The sequence below is a fragment of the Protopterus annectens genome, chromosome 2.part0 (assembly GCF_019279795.1).
Source record: "Protopterus annectens isolate FY-2018-M chromosome 2.part0, PAN1.0, whole genome shotgun sequence".
In the NCBI taxonomy this organism is placed as follows: Eukaryota; Metazoa; Chordata; order Ceratodontiformes; family Protopteridae; genus Protopterus; species Protopterus annectens.
In genome coordinates, this window is record NC_056728.1 from 1,697,461,231 (window position 1) to 1,697,483,597 (window position 22,367).

The 22,367-nt window shown below is 35.7% G+C and overlaps 1 protein-coding gene across 1 annotated transcript in view; it reads right to left on the reverse strand.

Annotated features, from left to right (window-relative positions):
- Positions 1 to 22,367, reverse strand: part of LOC122793582 (plexin-B2-like) — a 245,960-nt gene that overhangs the window by 150,909 nt on the left and 72,684 nt on the right. Inside the window, exon 3 of the mRNA XM_044061751.1 lies at positions 12,171 to 12,350. Within this exon, the coding sequence (XP_043917686.1) occupies positions 12,171 to 12,350 (180 nt within the window). The remainder of the gene's footprint in view (positions 1 to 12,170; positions 12,351 to 22,367) is intronic.

The following is a 22,367-nucleotide window of genomic DNA, read 5'->3' on the forward strand; positions in this document are numbered from 1 at the left end:
TATTCTAAAATGATGAGAGATATGCCTATAAGTAATATTCCCTGCTGAAAGCTGATTATTTCTCCCCAAATTTTCTTAAGATACATAATAGTAGTTTTAGATGGAATACAAAATACATGCCAGTGCAATCCTCCTCCCTTGCCAGTAACCACTTACTATCGCAAATCAACCATTATTATAATTTTTCCCTTCTGTCACTAGTGGAGCTCCTCTAACAATTAGTATAACTACTTCCCTTTTCCTTTGTTCTTGATATTCTGTTAATATCCATCAAAAAATCCGTTCCTTATCAAATTCACATGCTCACTACTTTCTAAATATGTCTCTTGTAGCATTGATATTTGCACTTTACATTACTTAATGTAATTCAATATTCTTACCTTATTGTCTATATCTGTGAGTCCATTCACATTCCATTATAATATGTTTAGTGTAAACATTATGATAAGAAGTTATTATTCCCACCTATTATATCTGACTGCTTTGGTAAATGTTTATTTCCAGCTTTTGTGTTACATGTACCCACTAATGTTTGGCGGGCTGATCCTTTATACAGTTATTTCTTGTCATCTCCATTTGAACCTGTCACATTTTGCAAGACTTCCTGTGTTAATGAAAACCCTCAACAAAGAAATGCACCTAGTCTTGATTCAGAGAAAGTATCTGACAGAGTAAGCTCAGAGTTTATGAGCAGGGTGATGGAAGCATTTGCATTCCTTGATAAAATTATAAGGTTGATTAGGAGGATATATGAGAGATCAGAGAAGAAAATTAAAGTGGGTATGTTTCTCTCTGATAATTTCTGTTTGAATAGAGGAACCAGGCAGGGCTGTCCTCTTTCCCTTTTGTTATTTGCACTATATTTAGAACCATTGGCAATGAAAATAAGAAACTCAGAAATTCAAGGATATAATTGGTATGGTAGTCAGAAAAATTGGCTCTGTTTGCAGATAATATTATTTTGTAGCTGCTAAAACAAGAAAAGGACATTAAGGTTGTTGTGGAACATTTTGAGACCATTTCACATATTTTCAGGATACAAAATTAATGAAGCTAAAACAAAGGCAATAGCTGGAAATTATGTACCTACACAAATTAGTTCAGCAGCGTCCATATTTATGGGTACATGATAAAATGAAATACTTAGGAGTATGGATTAAAAAGGATTCTGATGTGGCAGCTAAGGATGTGTGGGAAGAGACTAAACAAAAGATAATACAAAAACTGAGAAATTGGAAGCTCTGTTATATGGATATGGATAGCAAGATACAAGCAGTTAAAATGTTTTTAGTCCCTTTAGTTTTATACACAGGTCAGGCATATTTTTATCAACCAAGAAGTTGTGGATAGCAGTTAATAAAGAGCATAAGGATTTTAACTGGGAGGGGAAGACGGCAAGAGTCAATTGAGATAAGCTGATTCTTCCAATTGAACAAGGCAGTTTGGGATTATCTGATTTGAACGGGTGTTATAGAGCTACACAGTTAAGGCTCCTATACACAGCACAAGCAAAAACCTATAATTCAAAATAGAAAGAGATGATGAAACAGGTGGGAAGCTCAAGAAACAAGGAGAGACTGGGATTTTGGATGCAGATCCTTAAGAAGAATAGCAATAACCATGCAGAATATTATACTTATAAATTAGCAGAAAGTATTCTAAGAACTAAGCCAACATGGGAATCCAGAAAGGATACTCTGCTGATAGAGATAACTGCAATTAGGGATACAGAAAATAGTCAAGATGGGGCTGCAATTTATTGGAGAAAAATGGTAAAAGAACCAAGGTATTGGGAACAAATAATTAGAGACAGAAAGGTAATAGAACGGGAAGAGGCCTAGAATTTATTTGGACTGCAGGATAAAGATTACCTTCCCTATCAAGGATTGATATCAAAGTATAGGCAAAGAGAAAGAAATAGGGGGATCCTAAGCAAAAGACCAAGGCTAATAGAGTTTTTAGTAGACTCTAGAACAGAAGCTGCTGTTAAAAAGGAATAATTAGTAGAGCATACAAAATATTGCATGATAAGTATGAGAATAAATCAATCAATCAATCAGAAGAGGTTAGAAAGGATTGGGAAGAGAGACCTGATAATTCACAAATAAGCAATGGGAGGATATATGTAGGTTTCCCAAATATGCAAAAAATCTAGAAGATTTAGGATGTTTTCTTGATTGTTTTAGACCTTGAATTCCATTTATAGTAATTGCTTTTTTTTTGTGCCACCATAATTTGACTCAGCAAGGCCTTACTATTTCTAGGCAATTCTGATTCTGTATCACAGCTAAAAAAAATCTATGATTCCAAAGAATCTTTCCTCAGGTAGACAGCAAATGTTGGAGGTGTGATGGTGAAGAAAGAGGTAACTGGGAACATATTTTCTGGGAGTGTAATGAGTTGCCAGACTTTAAAGATTCTCTGCAGACTGCTCTGTCAGAGATACTGTGTGAGCAAATTGGTGCAACTAAGTAAATGATTTTCTTAGCTATGATACAGAATCAGAATTGTCTAGACATAGTAAGGCCTTGCTAAGTCTAATTATGGTGGCTGACAAAAAAGCAGTTACTAGAAAATGGAAATCAAAGTCTAAACCAAACTTTATTAGAAGTAGTGAATATAGTAACAGAGATAAAACAACTGGAATTGGGATCTTTAGAAAATGGTAGGAGCAAATTACATGGAAAAATGTAAATTTTGGGAACAATACATGCAGAGGAGGAACTAGGTTTAAAAGAAGGCAAGATTTGAATGAGCTATCTAATGTTTGACTGACAATGACTGGATAGATTATGAGTGATGTATAATGTTTGCAACTACAATTATGTCAAAATGATTGTTTTCATTTATATAAATGTATGATTGCCTATGTCATACGTGATAATTTAATAAAGTTGTTTTTTGTTAAAAAAAACAAAGAAACACAGCCAGACACCCTATAACCTATTAACATAAAACAGATACACAAAACTATGTACATCTTCAAATAATTAAGTTTAACTATCCTTATAGGAGCAATTGTCCCAAATCAATGACTGATTTCTGAAGCATTAATTAACCTAAAATTAAGGTTATCCATGCTAACATGCATGCTACAACATGTGCTCCTACTTACACTATTTGCTGTCTGTTCCTGTCTTACTTATATTCCCCTTCCAGATGTGAAAAACAATGTGCATGTTTTCAGAAAACAAATTTTAGCTTTAAGAAAAAGTGCAATGACTATTTTAAATAAAACTAAATAATACACTGTTCAAGTAAATGCATCCATGTATTTAGTTACCAGAAAAGCTACTGTCACTTATTCACTTCCAATAATTTCAAACTTTATTTTTTGAAACAAAAAAATTCAGATCACCACCATGGCTTGAAATAAATTTAATTAGACAAGCACTTTCACGTCAGACAACTACACTTTTTCAAGTCTTCAGTAAAGCTACCAAAATGCCTAAACATTTTATAGTCAAAACTCATCTATTAGTCAATTAAAATCAATTAAACACATTATTTAAAAATCAAATTAACAAACAGAAAAATAAATTAATTAATTATCCAATATTACATTAATTTAAAAGAACGAGCTTCTAGCTTGGATTTAATACATACATAATTATTTAGTCCAGGGTGTATGTGAGCTTGTAACTTTAAAATCCACTTTAATTCAACATGTTCTAATTGATTGCTGAGGTCGCCCCCCCTGTTATCACTGACAACAATTTGTAGGACTCTAAATCTGAATTTATGTGAAGGAAATTCCATATGTTTGGCTAAAGAATTAAATGTATTATTATTTCTCACATCATACATATGCTGATAAATCCTGTCTCTGAGTCGTTTCTGTGTCTTACCTATGTAAAAACATCTACATTCTTTACACTGTGCTATATACACTAAATTAGTTGTTTTACAAGTAGCATATAACCTAGGTTGAAAAATATAAGGTAAAACTGGATGTTTAAACTCCTGAATAATAGATATATATATTGACACATCCTACAACTAGTACAAGGATATGTTCCTAGTTTATACAAAGGCATAACAATCTTTTGCCGATCGTTACATAGTAACTGTTTCAAGTTGCTCCTATTCTTATAAGCAAAACTAGCGACTCTCCCTATAATATTTTCTGTCTCTCTGTCAATCATCAAAAAGTGCCACTTATTCTTTATTATATCACAAACTTTACTACTATCACTGGCATACTTAGTAATAAAACATACTTTATTTCTCTTTGTGGCTAAACTAGTTGTGTGTACCATATCCAGGAAGCTAACTCCACTAACATTTAAATGGGTCTCATTCCTAATAGCTTGAAAGACAGTTTCCTTGTTTCCTCTCTCTACAAAGAGCTGCTGTAGGTAATCGATTTCCTTATCTCTATCAGTTTGTACATTACATATATTTTTAACTCTATTCAATTGCCCTTTGATAATATTAGGGAATACATGCCTAGGATGCATGCTATTGTGATCTAAAAGACTATTCTTCCAACATGTCTTGTGAAACAACTTGGTATTAATGTTACCTAGTCTGTCTCTATATATATAGAGACATCCAGAAAGTCTGTGCTCTCAAAGGAAAAGGATACTGTAAACCTCAAGAAGTCCATTGTGGACTCCAGATATTTAATAAAATCAAACAATAGGGGTAACCCTCCATCCCATAACATAAAAGTATCATCAACAAAATGTCTATACGTTTTAATATGTATATTGTAAACATTATTATATAGATGTTCTTTCTCCCAATGATGAACTACCAAATTCGCATATAAATTTGCACAGGGGGGGTGCCCATGGCAACCAGCCACTTTTGTAAATAGATACTACTGTCATACATAAAAATATTGTCAGATAATATCAAATCTAATAGCGTGCAGACTAAAATTATCTCATTAGTGCTGTTATCCCCATCTCTCTCATGTCATTTCTCACTGCCTCTATACCAAACACATTGGGTATGCAGGTAGATAGGCTTTGTACATCAAGGGTAACCATATAACAGTTACCCAATTCTGGTACTTCACTAAGTTCCCTTGAATCTCTCAAGAATTGAGATGTATCTCTCAAGATTGTAGGAATCACTAAAGGTCCTAATTTATTTTCCACGTAAATTGAGAGAGGTTCAGTGGCCCAACCACCTCCATCTACAATGGGCCTTAAAGGTGGTTTGTGTAAGGACTTATGTATTTTGGACAACCCTTTAATGCATGGTATTCTTGGATAGTCCACTGTAAGGAACCTATGTAATTGCTCATCAATTTGTCCGCACATCAACAAATCATACAGATTTTCCTTAATGTTTTTCACAATACTCAAATGTTGAGCAAACATTATTGGGATATAAGTTTGTGTATTATTCAACATTTCATACGTAGATTGAATATAATCACCCTTGTTCAGGATAACTATAGCCCCTCCCTTATCTGCAGGTCTTATACTTAGGGCTTGATTACTTTGTAAAGATCACAGGGCTCATCTCTCATCTACCGTAAGATTATGGAAGGAGCCCCTATTACCCGCATAGAAACTATCACAAATTTCTTTTTCACAAGCTCTAATAAACAACTCAACATGATTAGGTATGACAGGTGCAAAAGAGCTTTTCTTGTATAACTTAGTAATTTTATTTTTTACTGAACAGCTTGCCCTTGTACCTTTTCATTTTACATTTCTCTCAGAAAACAAAGGCAAGACCTTTCAATTGATTACTTTCACCTTTAGTCAGCATGTTTACATGGAAACTTCAGAACAAAATATAGAGCTGTCCTCAAATCCAGTTATCTCAACTGGCACTGAGCATTTATGTGCTTATAGAAAACAATGTATTACACTGATGTCTCTCATTTTTTTAAAACCCACTTGCATGCACAAAAAAATGTCATTAGATTAGACCAAGAACATTAATCCAGACATTCACCTATGCAAAAGTATAAGGAAACATTTCAGTTCTACATATATTATAATCAGTGCACTTTTATACTTCTATCCTCCACCCCAACAGCCCAAGACTAGAACCTACTGACATAAACATGCTTTTGTCCAGTCTTTCCTCTCTTTATACACTGTAATGCCTACATTTCTTAAAACTAAAAAAGAGAAAGAAAAAAAGCACCTGTTTAGTATATTCATCATATACAACAATCACTGAAAATACTTCAAAATATTACATGCAATTTATATCATAAAATGTTTTATAGAAATACTTTTAAGAACAAAAATTATTTTACTTATAGTTACTTTCCCCTTTTCTCCCTTGTTTTCCTTTTAGCATCCTTCCAAGTAATAATTACATGAAATGGGGCATATACCTGTTAGTCCCCCAATAACTTTAACAAATTCAACAAAAATCCAGTCTTTCTCATCCACTTTTTCTTGCAAAGCCATTTTTCACAATTGTGACTGATGGTTTATAGTGTCAGATTTATTCACTAATTTCAGTGTTGCTGGTCTTCTTGGTGTTCATATCTGTTCCCCAGCCCCCAGACTCTGATTCAAGTCCAAGGAACTCTTGATTCTTCTAGGCAACTCCTATTCTTTCTTCTGTCTCTCAAGAATTCTCCTTTGGAACACTGGAAAAGTTTTCATTGGAAAGTCTGTCTATTAGCCTTACCATCAGAAGAATGAGAAGCAGAGTCTTCTGTTGTTTGATGGTTCACCCCTTGTTGGACAAACTTTTGTATTTCCCCTTATCCTGTTCTGCATCAAAAAATGACTTTGATCCACCAGGAAAAAATATTCAGAAGACAGCTGAACACAGCAGCTCAAATCTCATATCTGCATCTCAACATTTCCTGATTGCTAGGACAAATTTGCTTCTGTTCTGCCTGGTGTATAGTGAATAATTATTTTCCACAAATACTCTACTGTCTCCAATGTTTAATATTTTGCCCTTCTGCCACAGTCTTATCAGGATCAACTCTTTCTACTGGTATGATTGAGTCTTTACTAATACAGGTCTTGGCTGCCTTTTTATGGACCAGTTTGGATCATACACATGACATGCCCTTTCAATTAACAAATTCTGCTGTGGAACACCAACCAGTCCAATTACTTATTTATGCTTTCATAAAAGTAATACAATCTGTTCCTTCATAAGAAAATCTGTTATTTGAGTTGATATAATCATTTGTTTCATTTATCTTAATCAACTCTGAGCGCATATGACTTATTTTTTACCTTTAAATTACTGAAAGCCATCTCTTGTACCAAAGCTGGAGCTTGAACTGCTTTTTGCTGAACATCTATAATATTCTTCCCAATCATTTCTTCATTTTCTAGTTGTTTGTCTTTCAGGCTCTGTAACCTTCTTCTTTCATGGCATCCAGGCAATGTATTCACTAGCTAGTAACTGAATTTTATTAAAACAGGGAGAATTAATTGCCCTTATCTGCCAGTTGCTTTTTCACACTAGGAGAGCTGAAATTAAGCTGTTGATCAGTGTGCAGTCATCATGGAAAGCTGGTATGCAGATAAATATTAAAGAAAAAGTACAAAATAAGCAATTATTTGATTACCCAAAAAGATTCTATAGAGAAATGTGTGACAAAGCAAAAAGAAACGAAATACCTCCAAAAAACACGAAGTAGCCACATTTTGGAGAAGTATTTATGAAGACCCAGTTGATTGTAGCAGATATGCTAAATGAATAGAAATATTTTAAAAAATGCACAGGATATGAAATGTGATGAAGTAATGACAAGATAAAATGAGACAAAATTAGGAAAGGGTCCTAACTTGAAAACTCTCGGCCCAGACACAGTCTCTGACATCTGGTTAAAAGCACTAACATCATTACACAAAGATTTAGCCCTGAGTAAGAGATGCTTATATGTTCATCCCTACAGACACCAATATGGTTAAGGAAAAATAACTCCTCCTCCTCAAGAGTGAACCTGCAATCCTTCCTAAGAACTGTAGAGTAATAACTTACATTCCGACAATATACAAACTATATACTGGAATTCTTGCAGACAGAGTTAATAATCCTTTGGAAGAAAATCAAGTATTGCAAAAGTACGAAATGGTAATAACAGTAATTCACTTGGAACAAAGGATCATTTGCTAAATAAATCCATAATAGAGAATTGTTAAAAGGGGACGAATATAAGTATGGCATGTGATGGATGGATGCATTTGACAGCATCCCACATTCACGGATAAAGGATTTCTTATAGGTGTCTAAGAGACACCCTACATTAATCAGTTATATTACAGTGACCATGAAACAGTGGCAAACCAAACTGCAGTTGAGCCATGGCAAAGGGCAAATTATTTTCCCAGGGATTAAAATTCAAAGAGGAATATTCCAGGGTGATTCTTTGACACCACTGCTGTTTTGCCCTGCCCTTACAGCTATTTATTTAACAGATTAGGCTATGGTTACAATTTGGCTCCTAGAAAACAACCTTGCTTAAAGATTTCCATCTACGTTTGTGGATGACTTAAAACTGTATGCTTCATCAGATGAGATATTGAAAGCACAGCTACAAATGTTTTTAGCCATAATAGAAAATTGTAAAAAGTGGAAGAATCTAAGTATGGCATGGACTTATCACAAAAAAAGCAGCTGACACCATCCCACATTGCTTACAGATATATAAGATACACCTTACATTAATTAGTTATATTACAGTGGCCATGAAACAGAGCAAACTACTTTGCAGTTGAGCCATGACAAAGGGCAAATTATTTTCCCAGGGATAAACATTCAAAGGAGGGTGTTCTTTATCATCTCTGCTGTTTTGTCTTGCCCTAAACCCATTAAGCTCTTTACTTAACAAATTGGACTATGGTTACAATCTGGCTCCCAGAAAACAACCTTCTTTAAAGATTTCTCATCTTCTTTTTGAGGATGATTTAAAACTGTATAATTCATCAGATGAGGAGTTAAAAGCACAACTACAAATGGTTAAAACTTTCTCAGATGATATAAGAATGTCCTTTGGTTTTGATAAATGTGCAAAAGTAACATTTAAAACAGGAAAGCTACAACACCAAAAAAAATCAACCTGGAATAGAAATGTGATATACAGGAACTTGAGCAGGAGGGAATGTATAAATATTTGGGAATTGATGAAAGATCAACAATAAAACATGAACAAATGCAAATAAAACTCAGTAAGGAATACTTCAGAAGACTAAAACTGATATTGAAAACTGCCTTGGCAACTAGGAATAAAGTCCAAGCTATAATTCAATGTTGTCTTCTGTTTTAACTTACACGTTTGGGGTGATCAACTGGCCCCAAAATTATTGGAGTGACTGGACATGAAAAGAAGAAAAATGCTTTATGCTTACCAAACTTGCTCATAATTGATTGCATGTATAGATCTGCAGTCATGGGACTGTATTCATACCTGCTGACTACTTCAGATCTAGAAACAGTGAAAGTTTTAAAACATGAAAAGAAGTCGAAGATGACATTTTTGATATTTGTTTAGTTTAGCAGGAGCATTTCAGTGTCAAGCGGGAATGGAAATCAAGCACATTAGTAGATAAAAATCAGACAGCAACTTAATGTTGTAAAAAACAAATGAAAGACTATCAGAAGAAGGATCAGCTGAGAAGGATAACAATGTGGAAAATCCATAAATATAGTGACAAGTGCAGAGATCTCCTGGAACAACCTCATGTTGAGCAACATTTGACAAAGTAATGGTTAAGGAGAGGTGAATTGAAACCAAAAGATGAAAGGTTAATAATGGTGACCTAGGATAGTGGAATACATACAGGATGATTTACAAAATCTATTCAAAAGGTGGGAGAAACAGACAAATGCAGGTTCTATAAAAAAAGAACTGGAAACAGTCACATATCTTGTTACTGGGTGTGATACACTCATGGCAGAGAGAAGATATACTGAAAGGCACAATAATGTTGTAAGACTGTTGCACTGGGGATTGTGCAAACTCTACAATATAGAAATAGAAGAGAAGCATGGGAAACATGAACCACAGAACAATACAGAGAATGATAAAGTGTATATCACATGGGATCAATCTTTAACAACAGTTAAAAAATAGATGCAAGGAAAGACAGATATAGTAGTCCATGAAAAAAACAAAACAAAAAAGTAGCATTGATGATTGAAATTGCTACACCAAGTGATTACAGTGTCTTACATACAGATAGACACAGTCATAAAAATAGGATTTGCAGGCAGAATCCAGAGCAATGTGGTAGAAAGATACTCAGACTGTTTCAATAGTAGTAGGAACAATGACTTTAATAAATAAGAATTTACAGTCATACTTAGATATGCTACCGGTACATTTAGCAGTATGAATTACAGAAAGAGTCAATTCTGGGCACATTGCAGGTGCTGAGAAGAGCACTCTTGGCTAATATCAAAGACTGAAACAATACTAATTTCATGAACTTTAATTGTACCTTGACTTAGGAATGGGATCCATTCCTGTCATGGTAGTAGAAAGTCAAAACACATGGAGAAACTAAACCATGATAGGTATGAATTGATAATTTGTCTTGTCTTGTCTGGGGTAACTCAAAATTCAATCAGTTCTGTTTGTGGATCATGGGTCGTCAATCTAGAGATAACTGGGCCTCTGGCAAGTACTGATATTCTCCGGCAGTTTATAATAAGCTAATGCATTATACTTGCTGAAACCTGTTAAAGAGGAATTACTGTCTTTATACTGAAATTAAGTTTCTCTTACAACCAGATAAGCATATGCTCAAGTTGCAGCAGAGTGTCAAGATCCTGCTATTTATTTTTAAGATTTATGACATTGAGCAATGAAACTTTGATGTGCTACAGAGTGGAATTTACTTCAAACCACATTGTTACACTGGAATGCCCAGAAGGCAAACTCTGCCTAAAAGGGCACTATGAAGAAGCAAGTGCTTTGGCCAGTATGTGGTATCCATGGAAAGATGTAGGCCATTCCGGGTACAGCAAGCTGGGTTGTCAATCATCATTTCTTAAGCTGACAAATACTGGATGCCCCTAGAATGACACCTTCTACTTAGTCAATTGTTACAGCAAATGATCTTCTCTTTGTATGTTGGCACCATTTTGGGTGAGGGCAGAATTTCAGTCAGGGCTGAGTATTACCTGCAGTTGATACATGCATTACAAGCACCACCATATCCCTCTGCATATCCTTTAAGTCATTCACATCTACACAAGCCACTATCTGGTTGTAGTCGTATTTGTCCTGTTTGAGGGACTGTAGAACCCTTCTGATATCACATACACTGGCACTAGAAAAGCATCGATCATCCAGTCTTTGTCCATCATAGGGGGTATAGAATCAGCATGTCTGGTGATGGAGTTACCAGACTTAAAGGTTGTGGAAGGTTTGCAGTCTGCATCCTGGTGAGTATTATGTAAGTGTACCAGTGGAATGCTTCTGAAGCTCTTTAGTCTTAATTCTCAGAGTGATTTGTTTTTACACACTTAGCATGTGTCAGTTTAGTAAGAGCTTGTGGGCAGATGGGGGAGTTTATGTTTTCCTTGAAATTATGTTTTCCTTGCCTCCATAATATATAGGTAATTACAGCACTCTCAAATCATGTCATGTTGGTCCAATGGTAGCAGGTGGTTATCAGTGAGCTTTAGGCAGTTTCTACATTGTCTCAGAATGTCAGGTGCAATGAGGTAGAAACATCAAGGACAGACGTAGGCTGAGATTCCATGTTACTGAGGACACAAAACAATATATTGAACTGATTTAATCAGCTGGCATGGAAGTTATATTAGCTAGTTAAATCATCTATTGAGGAAATGATGTGCTAACATTTATACAATAACTACCTGAACATATGGGGAAGAAATGAAATAATGCAGTCTAATCTAAGAGTGGTGTATAAGCATAGTTTGGTTCAGCTCATAATTACAATAGTAAAAGAGCAGTACACAAATTCAGTATAATAACAACAGTGTGAGAGCGGAGGACAAATTATCATAACCTCAATAACTTTAATTTTCTCTATTATGATAAGAGTTTGTAACTGTACATGAATATATCTATTGCGATAAATACAGAAGGATATGATAGAGCATTGTACAGAAATACACATATACTTTAAAATAGAAGTTGAAAACGATATGTCAGAAAAGACAAGGCAAGAAAAACAGAAATATGTGCATTAAAATGTATATATTTCAGTAATGTTTTCAGAAAAATAAATGAGATTAAGAGTTACCTGAAGGATTTTTCCATCTGAGGTTCCCAAAAATACAACAGTATGATTCCCTTCTACAGTTACAGCCACAGCTGTCAGGCTTCTGTTGTACTGAGTAACAGGATGCACTGTAAGTCCAAGGGAACTCCTCAGGGGAAATGGAAGATGTTCCTCTCCACATGGAAACTGGCTGGCTGCTTTCTGTTCAAACAATATAGTTGAAGAAATGGAATTTAGTTACAGTACAGTTCAAGCAGTTTACTAAAATGGTATTACTAAAAGGTGACACACTCCTATAGATTAGGCTGAATTCCAATAAAAACACAGACTGCTACTGACAGGGTGCAAACCCAGGCCTAGCTCAATTCATGTTACTAGTCTGATTCAGTTCAAGGTAGACTGCTGTACAAAATATTATGTCAGGGTCACAGACCTTCCTCCACTAGAACATGAACAGTCCCTGGAATGTGACTTATAATTTACAGCTGTATCTACTCTATGGAAGAATTCAGGGGATAGCTGAGAAAAAAAACAAAAACAAAAAAAAACAGAGAAACACAGGGAGCAAAAGAGAGACCACAGTTAAAACAGCAACACATCTTTGTAAAATGAAGTCTACTCAGAAGTAATCATGAGGTCAATGAGTGGTGTAGGAAGGGGTGGAACCATGATTTCCTGCCCACGGTGTGAAGAACTGTGTATTATGTCACATTGTGAAAATATGTATGAAAGACATGCATTATCCTTGCTTTGATGCGTCCTGTACTTAGATGTCTTCAGATCAAAAGCCTTATTTCCTTGAAAGGTTAAAAGGCAGACATTCCATTGTAAAACTTGGCAATTTTTTTTTCTTTTCCAAGTGAATACCAAAACAAAAAAACACTTGCTTTACTTTTTTAAAGTTATTTGTGTAAAGAAAAAGACAGTACCAAGTAACAATCCACAAAATAAACAATACAAACTGTAGTTTTACTTTAACAAATGTATAAAAATGTAAAAACAGAATATCACAGTAAATAATCCAACTGGGCTTCTTCAGTTTGGGACAAAAAATTAACAAGCATTATTCTCCAACTGGGCTTCTTCAGTTTGGGACAAAAACTAACAAGCACATTAATTTTATACAAACTGTAAGGCAGTTATGAACAAAATCATCATGAGAGCAAAGTAGGTCATATGATCAGAGTCAATGAGCCAGCTCCCAATTTTTCAAATAAACCTTAAGGTTTTCTATGTCATTTAGACCTGGTGCTTAGCAAGCATTCCACTGTCACATATACTCGTTTCAGTCAGCAGTTTTTCTATAGATTATTTGCCATGAAGAGAAAAAAACTCTTCCAAAATGCCAAATTTAAAATCACTGGCTGTACAATCATGCTTTGAAAGGGCATTATTGGCATCCTGACTCCTAATGGCATACATATACTCATAAACTAATGGCAAAAATGATGTGAAAGCATAATTTTCCATAATCCCTAAAGATGAGGGGATGGAAATGGTACCCCATTATCTGTATACAAAATCTAACTTATAGGTGTTGAAGGTACACCTGTTAACAGAAATATTAGATGTAGTATTGTCATATAATGTTGTGTCTTTTAAAGGTAAAGGTAAAAATATTTAATTAAGAATGGTGTTGTTATGTATGTGGCTATTACACCCAGTTATGCCAATTTATATTAGACAGTTTAGGAAGAATAGAAGAGAAGATTGTAATGGTTCTTACAGGTAATTGAGTATATGTTATAAACAATTTATTGACAACTGTCCAGCTTTTCACAGAATATAGAGATTTTTGTCTCATATTTTTGGTCTGTTCCTTATAAAATGTGTGGTTTTCTGGCAAATCATTGAGGACTAAAGTCACTAAATAATGACATACATCTGAGTTTCAGACTTTATATCCTTATATTCAAAATCTGTGTCTAATTTCAGGTATTTGTCCCCACATTAATCTTGGCTTTGTCCAGATTTCTTGTTCTTAAATGTCGAGAGGTATGTTTTTGATGACATTTTATAGTCTGTACTGGGTTGAGAGAAAACCTTCTGAAGATTTTTTACTAATAAATTAAATTAAGTTGTTGTGCATATAAAACTGGGCATGAATTTTGACCAACATGGAATTGTGTTTTTTACGTTAACTTTTTTGAAAAAGGGAAAAGCTCTGCAGACTTCTATAGCTAGGAAAGCTGTATCTAGTAATGGTCAACTATCCTACAACAGTATTCACCTCTCTGGATAAAGAGAAATACAGTATAAGGCCAATTTATATGGAATAGTAGATTAAGACAGAATTAATAAGATTATTTACATGAGGCTGATAACCTGAAGAAGTGATTCCTTCACAGTGGTTACCGCAATAACCTTGTTAAGTGCAGAATACATTCAGGTTTGAGAGTGAGAAAGGATAAATATAACCTTGCATTTTAGATGATGAATATTCTGCTGGCATTCCTAGTGATTCTGGAGAATGCAAATATTTATCCATGAAGTTACCCAACACCACTGACTCAGAAAATATTAGCTATGTCATAAATAATAATGGGAGAATATTAAAAGGTTATCCAGGTACATCTAAAATCCTGGGGAAGAGTCCCAGGTTTGTCTTTAATAGAAGCAGAACCTTAAAATAAATATTACAAAACAGTGAGGAAGGAGTGATATAAAAGGGGGAAATTAAAATTTTTGGCAACTGTAATTAGTGCCAATATTTGATGGTGGGCAATTCAGAAAAAAATGTTAATAGGGAAATTATACAGATTCCCTAAAGTATTCACTTAAAAAGCCAGAAATGTAATGTATATTGCCTGCTGTGTATGATACAATGCATTCTGTATAGGGATAGCATCTAGATGTTTATCTAAGAGGATTTATGAGCATAAACATGCCATTAAGAATTGGGATATCACTAATGTACTTTCAAAGTGTGATATAGATTGTACAACCAGTGATTTTAAACTTGCTATTTTAGAAGAGTTTTTTTCTCCCTATGGAAAAGAAGCCATGGAAGAACTGTTAGAAGAGTATGTGTTGCAACTGAAAATTAATGCTTGCCTAGTACCAGGTCCAAATGACATGGGAAACCTTAACAGTTTATTTAAAAAGAAGGAGGTTTGCTCACTATCTCTAATCATATGACCTGCTTTGCTCACATGACTATTTTGTTCACGATTGCCTTGCAGCGTGGAAAAATGAATGTGTTTGTTAGTGTTACAGAGTGAAGAAGTTCAAATGGAAAATGAAAGTGTTTACTGGGATATTCTGTTTCTACATATTTACTATTTTATTAAATGGAACTACCATCTACCATGTTTTGTTGATTATTTTATTATTTTTGAAAACAATGCATTCATGTGTTAATTTATTGACTTATGTGTCTTTGCTACTAAGGCATTATACTAAATAAATCATTTTAAGTTACTACGTCACACTGTACTTCATACAGCTTCTCATTCAACTGAACTATGACAGATGCTTTTATAGTTCTTCACTAAGGATCATTTCCATTTGTAAAGTGAAATAAAAGGCAAGGTGAAGTGTAACAAAATAAGTATACAAAGACAGTTTTCAGTGTTGCCATGCCACTTCTTTGTTATCTGACCTGGAGGTAAGAACCTAACAGCTGTCGGTAATGTCAGATATCACAACATGGGGCTTGGTGTAGTGTGAAAATCCTCACTGTTGCAAGTGTGACTCTTGCAATGGCATAAGTGTTCACACTGCTGTGATTGTGGATCTTACTATGGCACAGGTGTGTCCATTTGCTGTATGTAGCAGTGGTACCCACACTGTTGCAGAAGTGTGTGTAAGTGTGGAGACTGACTCATTACAGACGTGTCCAATCAGGTAAATAAGGAGACCTAGAAATCCTCACTGCCACCATTGCTGGTCTTGTCGTGGCAAGGACAGCATCACTGCTTTGGACCTGGAGCTTGTTGTAGCATGGACATCCACAGTGATGGAGCGAGAAAGGTAAGTATGAAGAGGGATTAAATATGGTGAGATCTCACAGGTCACATGCTAACGGCTTTATACAACTTGGTTTAATTCATATGTGAAGGTGGCAGGGTCAGTTTATTACAAACGTAAAGCTGATGCTCCACAGAAAAACAGTTTACCCACATGGAAGCAACTGCATGTGTGTGTGGTGGTGGTGGTGGTGGTGGAGGGTCAGCACAGATATATAGCAGAATTCCAGTCTTTAGCAAAGAAAAAAAAACAATAGCATACTTTTCTCTGTTATTGTACCATAAAGATACATTTAATATGTTAAATTGGATACATGTTGCTAAATAAAGTTGCTACAAATGGTATTTTATGTTCCTGTAACAGATGGACTGGTCATGGATCTTCAGACATGACCTGTAATATTTATTTGAAAGATACATGTACTTTCACAGTACATTAATGCTGTTAACAAAAAGCTACTTAAATGTTCTTCATGCTCAACCAGTAAATTTTGATTCCTTAATTACTGAAACAGATTACCAAAAATCTCTTTGTTGGCCTTGACTGAAAAAAAAAAATGAAAATTAAGCCATGCAAAAGGTAAAATTTTAAGTTCAGAAGCATTTCTTCACAAGTTATAAAACACATTTCAGTGATGTAGACCATTGTGGGATATATGCAAACATATTTTCAGATTGTTACAATTTATAACAGAGAGCATACTAATGTGATTTTTGTATTATACACGGGGCATATACATGTTTTGTTAAATGTGATCCTATGACTTGATTAGTTACCAAATGTAGCATATGACCTGTTGACTTTTGTGAAGTTTTTTAACAGCAGTTTCAGTATGACATTACAGTACAATGCATACATTTTATTTGTACTGAAATGTATTGTTCTCCTATATACAGTTAATTTAAGAGGTGAGGAAACTCAAAGGTTCAGTGAATAAAGACCCCATCAGAAAAGATATTACTTCTGCTTCCTCTAAACAAAATATTTTCTACATATTTATTTATTTCCCTGGCAATCAGATTAATACACCCTTGTAATCTGTATATTTTTCATTAAAATGTGTTATTTACAGTAAAAAAGAACATTTGGCCGAAATACCAGGGGAAACTTTTTATTTATCATACAATTCTGTCTTCACCATCCACTCAAGCTATAACCATATTGGAAAGATGAGATCATGATTTTAACGTACGTATGAATATGTGTCTCTATATCCTCAACTTTAATAGGAAAGCAGTCATTGTATACTTTTCTTCATGGTTCTATCCCAGGATGGGTTGAAGTTTCAATACATTCTGACAATGAAAGTACCACTGTGTGAGGAAGTCACCATAACAGTAGATCTTTGTGGGACATGCAAAGGAGGGACACAGAAAAAGACAGAGAGGCAGAGAAAGATAGAGAAACTGCACAGACACACAAGAGCTTCTAGGTTAACAGTAATTCCCTTTAGTGTAATGGCAGCAACTACCCAAGTAAAACTGCATCATGTGACATCCTGCATGCAGATAGCCTTATGGGATTCTTAAAGGCACACTTCACTTTACATTCCACCCCTCCCCTTAATGCTTGCTTTAAGAAATAATACACATAAAAACAAACTATGTTACATTATGTGAAATATATATATATAACAAAGCAGTTTATGGACTCTGGGCCAGAATTGTTTTGGAGTGTTTATTGATGGATGTTTTTGTGTTCCACAATAGTTCCTTTTCCTCAAAGTAGGCATGTTTTATATTTGTTATTAGTTTTTATATTTTTTTAAGTGAATTATGGATTAAGTTCTTTTCTGATTTTGTAGTAATAATTCCAGAGGCATCTGCATCCTATATAGATAGAACTGTGCTGTTTAAAATAATGATGGAAGAGTAACTGAAATGAACAAAAACAGAGTCCAGATGAAGAAGTACAGAGGGTACCAAATGACACTGTAGAGGGCATTACAGGCTTTTGAATCTGCAGCAGCAGGACTACTACTATATTTTCTTTGATGCCAGTTAGTAAAAACTGGAAGGGAATTAGTGATGCACCCAGACATTTTCAAATAGTTTTAATGCTATCAAGTACAAAAGTGAGAATCCACTGTAGTATGTTCTAGCCCTACCAGAGAACTTATGTTTTGGTAGTTAGTGTGATTAGTTGTGCAAGTCCAAACTGAATGGAAGGAGTAGAATATCGGTGAGGGAATAGCTGTCATTCACTACTGAAATCCCGTACGACCATTTTTATACCCTTGGTTAACCAGTGTAGAGTGCCCCAGTGTTCGATGGAGGCTTAAATATGCAATCTAAGTCTTAAATCTTCAAATCTGTTGATATGGACACTGACAAGAAGATTGCCTTGGTGAGTACTATATAAGACGTGAAAAAAATCAGCAACCATAACTGGTCATGATGAATGGTGCTTACTTATGCATCACCTTTATGGAGCCTATTTCATTAAAAATATATTATATCCAAGTAGCAGAATGCAATATGCCTGATCTCTTCCAGAGTTCAATAACTGCCAGAATGTTAGGGTTATAACCGGATCATAATCAATATAGAAGAGTGTCTTTATTACAAATGCTGTGGGTATTTGTGTGGCCACTATTACAGTATGACAGACATCATGAAATGTATCGGCATTATTTGCTGGGATGAAAGTCTGATGAATGTCCCCATGATGAATCAGTGAGACAGTTAAGACAGCATAATTCCTTTTGTATCTGTGCTGGAAGTAAAGAAGTTTACCTGTTCTTCATCTAGGAATTACTAATGGTCTGATTTCAGTAGTGTGATAGATGTCATGATGTCATGCAGTGTATGGAATTATCAGTGTAACATTATGTAGGACAGTACTCCAAAACCACAAAAACACAAACCAAACCAAGAAACTTGACAAACCATGCTAGAAAGGGATTGCAGCCACACTGCAGAACTTTAATAGATGAGCGGTTTTGTTATTACAGAATAACTTCTTCAGCTAAAACATTATTAAAACCTCATGGAAGTATAACTCATGTGATTGCCAATCTTCCTCAAGCAACCAATCAGACTGTTACTTGTCCGTTTAAAACTGTGAACTAAACAGTGCTAATATTCATTCAAAATTATGTTGCCTTATTAAAATTAAGTGGTTAAATTATACATTTTATGCCCATTCACGCTTGCACCTACCTGCATGTCCCTGCGGTCGAGTGACGTTAAAGACATGCAGGTAGGTGCAAGCATGAATGGGTGTGACTTTGAAGGTTGGGCGTCGGGCTGGCAACTCTGCACCATAGAATCCACTGCCAATCATGAGCGGACTGGAGTTCCGCTGTGCCGACCCCTAACCAGAAAAAGCTGAAAGATTTAAAGATTCTTATTTGTTTAAAACCAGTCATTAAAATAATTATCTAACAAGGACTTTTAGTTTTAACATTGGCGCTATTGAGATAAAGTCATTCACACCTGGCTATCCTCCTGCGTTAAGTTTTATCTGCCAGTATATTTCTTTTCTTTCTAAGTTAAATGCCCATGGTCTTCCTCTCTTATTTACAATTACTTTTTCAAGGATGGTGAATTTAAAATAATGCCATGGGTTGTCTTTCACATGTTTATACAAGGCATTTGTGTCCTTTTTCTTCTTGATGTCATAGATATGTTCATAGATTCTTTCTTTTAATTTTCGTTCTGTTTTACCTATGTACAACCTGGGGCAAGATTGACACACGGCCATGTATACCACACCTGAGGTTTCACAATTAAATTTCCCAGTTAGTTTTAAGGTGTATGAGTTAATCTGAACAAGTTCTCCTGTGCAAATGCTTTTACAGTTAAGAGCAATGTCCACACTTATACATCCTACACATGTTTTTTAATTGATCTGGCATAATTATTTGCTTCAAGGATTCTTTTCATGTTTCTCCCTTTCCTATATACTGTGATTGGCTTGTCCCACATTTTTTATCTAGCTGTTCCCACCTCCTTTATTATTAACCATAAGTTTATGGTTAGATCTCCCACTCGCTTCCATAAAAATTCCACTTCCAGCTCCATCATAGACTGGATCCTTACCAAGTCCCCCCACCAATACCACAATCCCACCAGATTACCTGACTCCCTCAGTGACCATCTCCCTACCACCATCTTAAGACACTATTCCCATTTTCCTAAACCCCACCTTATCAAAGGCTGTCGAAAACTATCGACTTTCAATTCATCCCAATTTAACTCCATTCTCCCCAACATAGATTGGTCGATCCTAAAACACCTCCCCCTAAACGATGCTGTAAGTACTTTTAATAGCATCTTCATGAATACTCTAAACTCCTTAGCTCCCTCTAGGAAGATCAGAGTAAAATCAAATCATGCTCCCTGGCTCTCCAAAGAGACTAGGTCCCTTATGAAACAAAGAGATCATGCTTGGAAAACTTGGACAAAAACTAAACAACCACCTTTTCTTCAAAAATACAGGCAACTGAGGAACCTTGCAAAAAAACATACAACTAATGACAAAAAGTTATACTATAGCTCTGCTCAGCTTAACAACATATCCAGTCCTTGAAAATTTTGGTCAACTCTCAACAGCATCCTCTATCCTGGAAAGCACTCTAATCCCTCCCCATACCCTAACTCTTCCTCTCAGGAGACAGCTGCCCTCCTGAATAAACACTTTATCTCTTCCATCCAAAATCTGGTAACCTCTAAGCCAAACTCTACTTTGACACCCACCCCTCCAAGTCCCACTAACACAACTTTGTTTTCTTTTGAGCCAGTTCCCATTACTTGCATCAAATCTTTACTACTCAAGCTAAAACCTTGCTCTCTTTCCTCTGATAATCTATCTCCTACATTCCTCAAACTTGCTGCTGACTCAGTTGCCTATCCTATATCTATACTAATTAATCGATCTATTCTGGAATCAACTGTCCCCACCCTTTGGAAATCTTTCTTCACTATCCCTCTTCATAAAGGTGGAAACTCCACTGACCCCTCAAACTACTGACCCATTGCCATTCTGTCCCCCCTTTCCAAGATATTAGAAAAATGTATTCACACACCGCTTCTCAATCACCTCCTCACACACCACTTACTTACCCCTACCCACCATGGATTTCATCCTCACCACAGTACCATCACTGCCCTCCTCTCCTTCACTCATATCATTGCAGAGGTCCTAGACAACAATAAACACATTTCCTGTCTCTTCCTAGATCTCTCCAAAGCCTTTGATATTGTCTCTTATCCTCTACTACTATCCAAACTCACAAATCTCCACCTATCCCCCTCCGCACTTGCCTGGTTTAATAGTTATCTATCTGGCAGGGAACAATCTGTCAAATGGCTCTCATCCTCTTCACCTTTGATTCCCATCTCCACTGGTGTTCCCCAAGGCTCCATCTTGGGATCCCTTTTGTTTAACATCTTCACCAATGATCTTTACACCTCATGCAAAGAATCCTCTCTTATTCAGTATGCCGACGACTCCACACTTATGTTGTATCTTTCGGCTTTTCCCGGTTAGGGTCGCCACAGTGGAACTCCGGTCCACTAATGATTGGCAGTAGATTTTTACGTACTGACTTGCCAGGCCTGACGCACAACCTTCAACGAAGGTACGCCCATTCATGCATGTCTCCACACAGAAGGCGCTTTAGCCGAGAATAGAACAGGACAACTTCTTACTGTGAGGCGACAACGCTACTGCAGCACCACCACCACAGCAATGACGACTCCACACATATCCATCATAAATAACATTCCTGAACTACACTCCCTGACCCAACAGGCCCTACTATCCACTGAACAATGGCTCTCTCACAACCTATTGATCCTAAATCCCAAAAAGACCAAACTTCTAATTTTCCTTCCCTGTTCTCTTTCTCATCACAAAACATCCTTTTTTATTACATCTTTTAACAATACAACTATCCAACCTGACACCCACACAAAACTCTTAGGGGTCATTATCGATGACGAACTAAAGTTCAACCTACACATACTCCAATGTATAAAAAAAACAAACCAGAAACTAGGTCTGCTATATCGGAACAAAAAATTCCTAACCCCTGAATCTTGACTTACCCTGGGCCAGGCACTCCTCCTCCCCTCCCTCTTATATGCTGCCCCAGTTCTTATCAATATCCAGGCCTCCACTCTAAACAAACTCCAACAGACTTACCATAAAATAGCCAGATTCATTACTCACTCCCCATACAACTCACACCACTGCATTTCTTTAAACTCTCTTCAATGGCTTGAACTTCCCCAATTTCTGCTA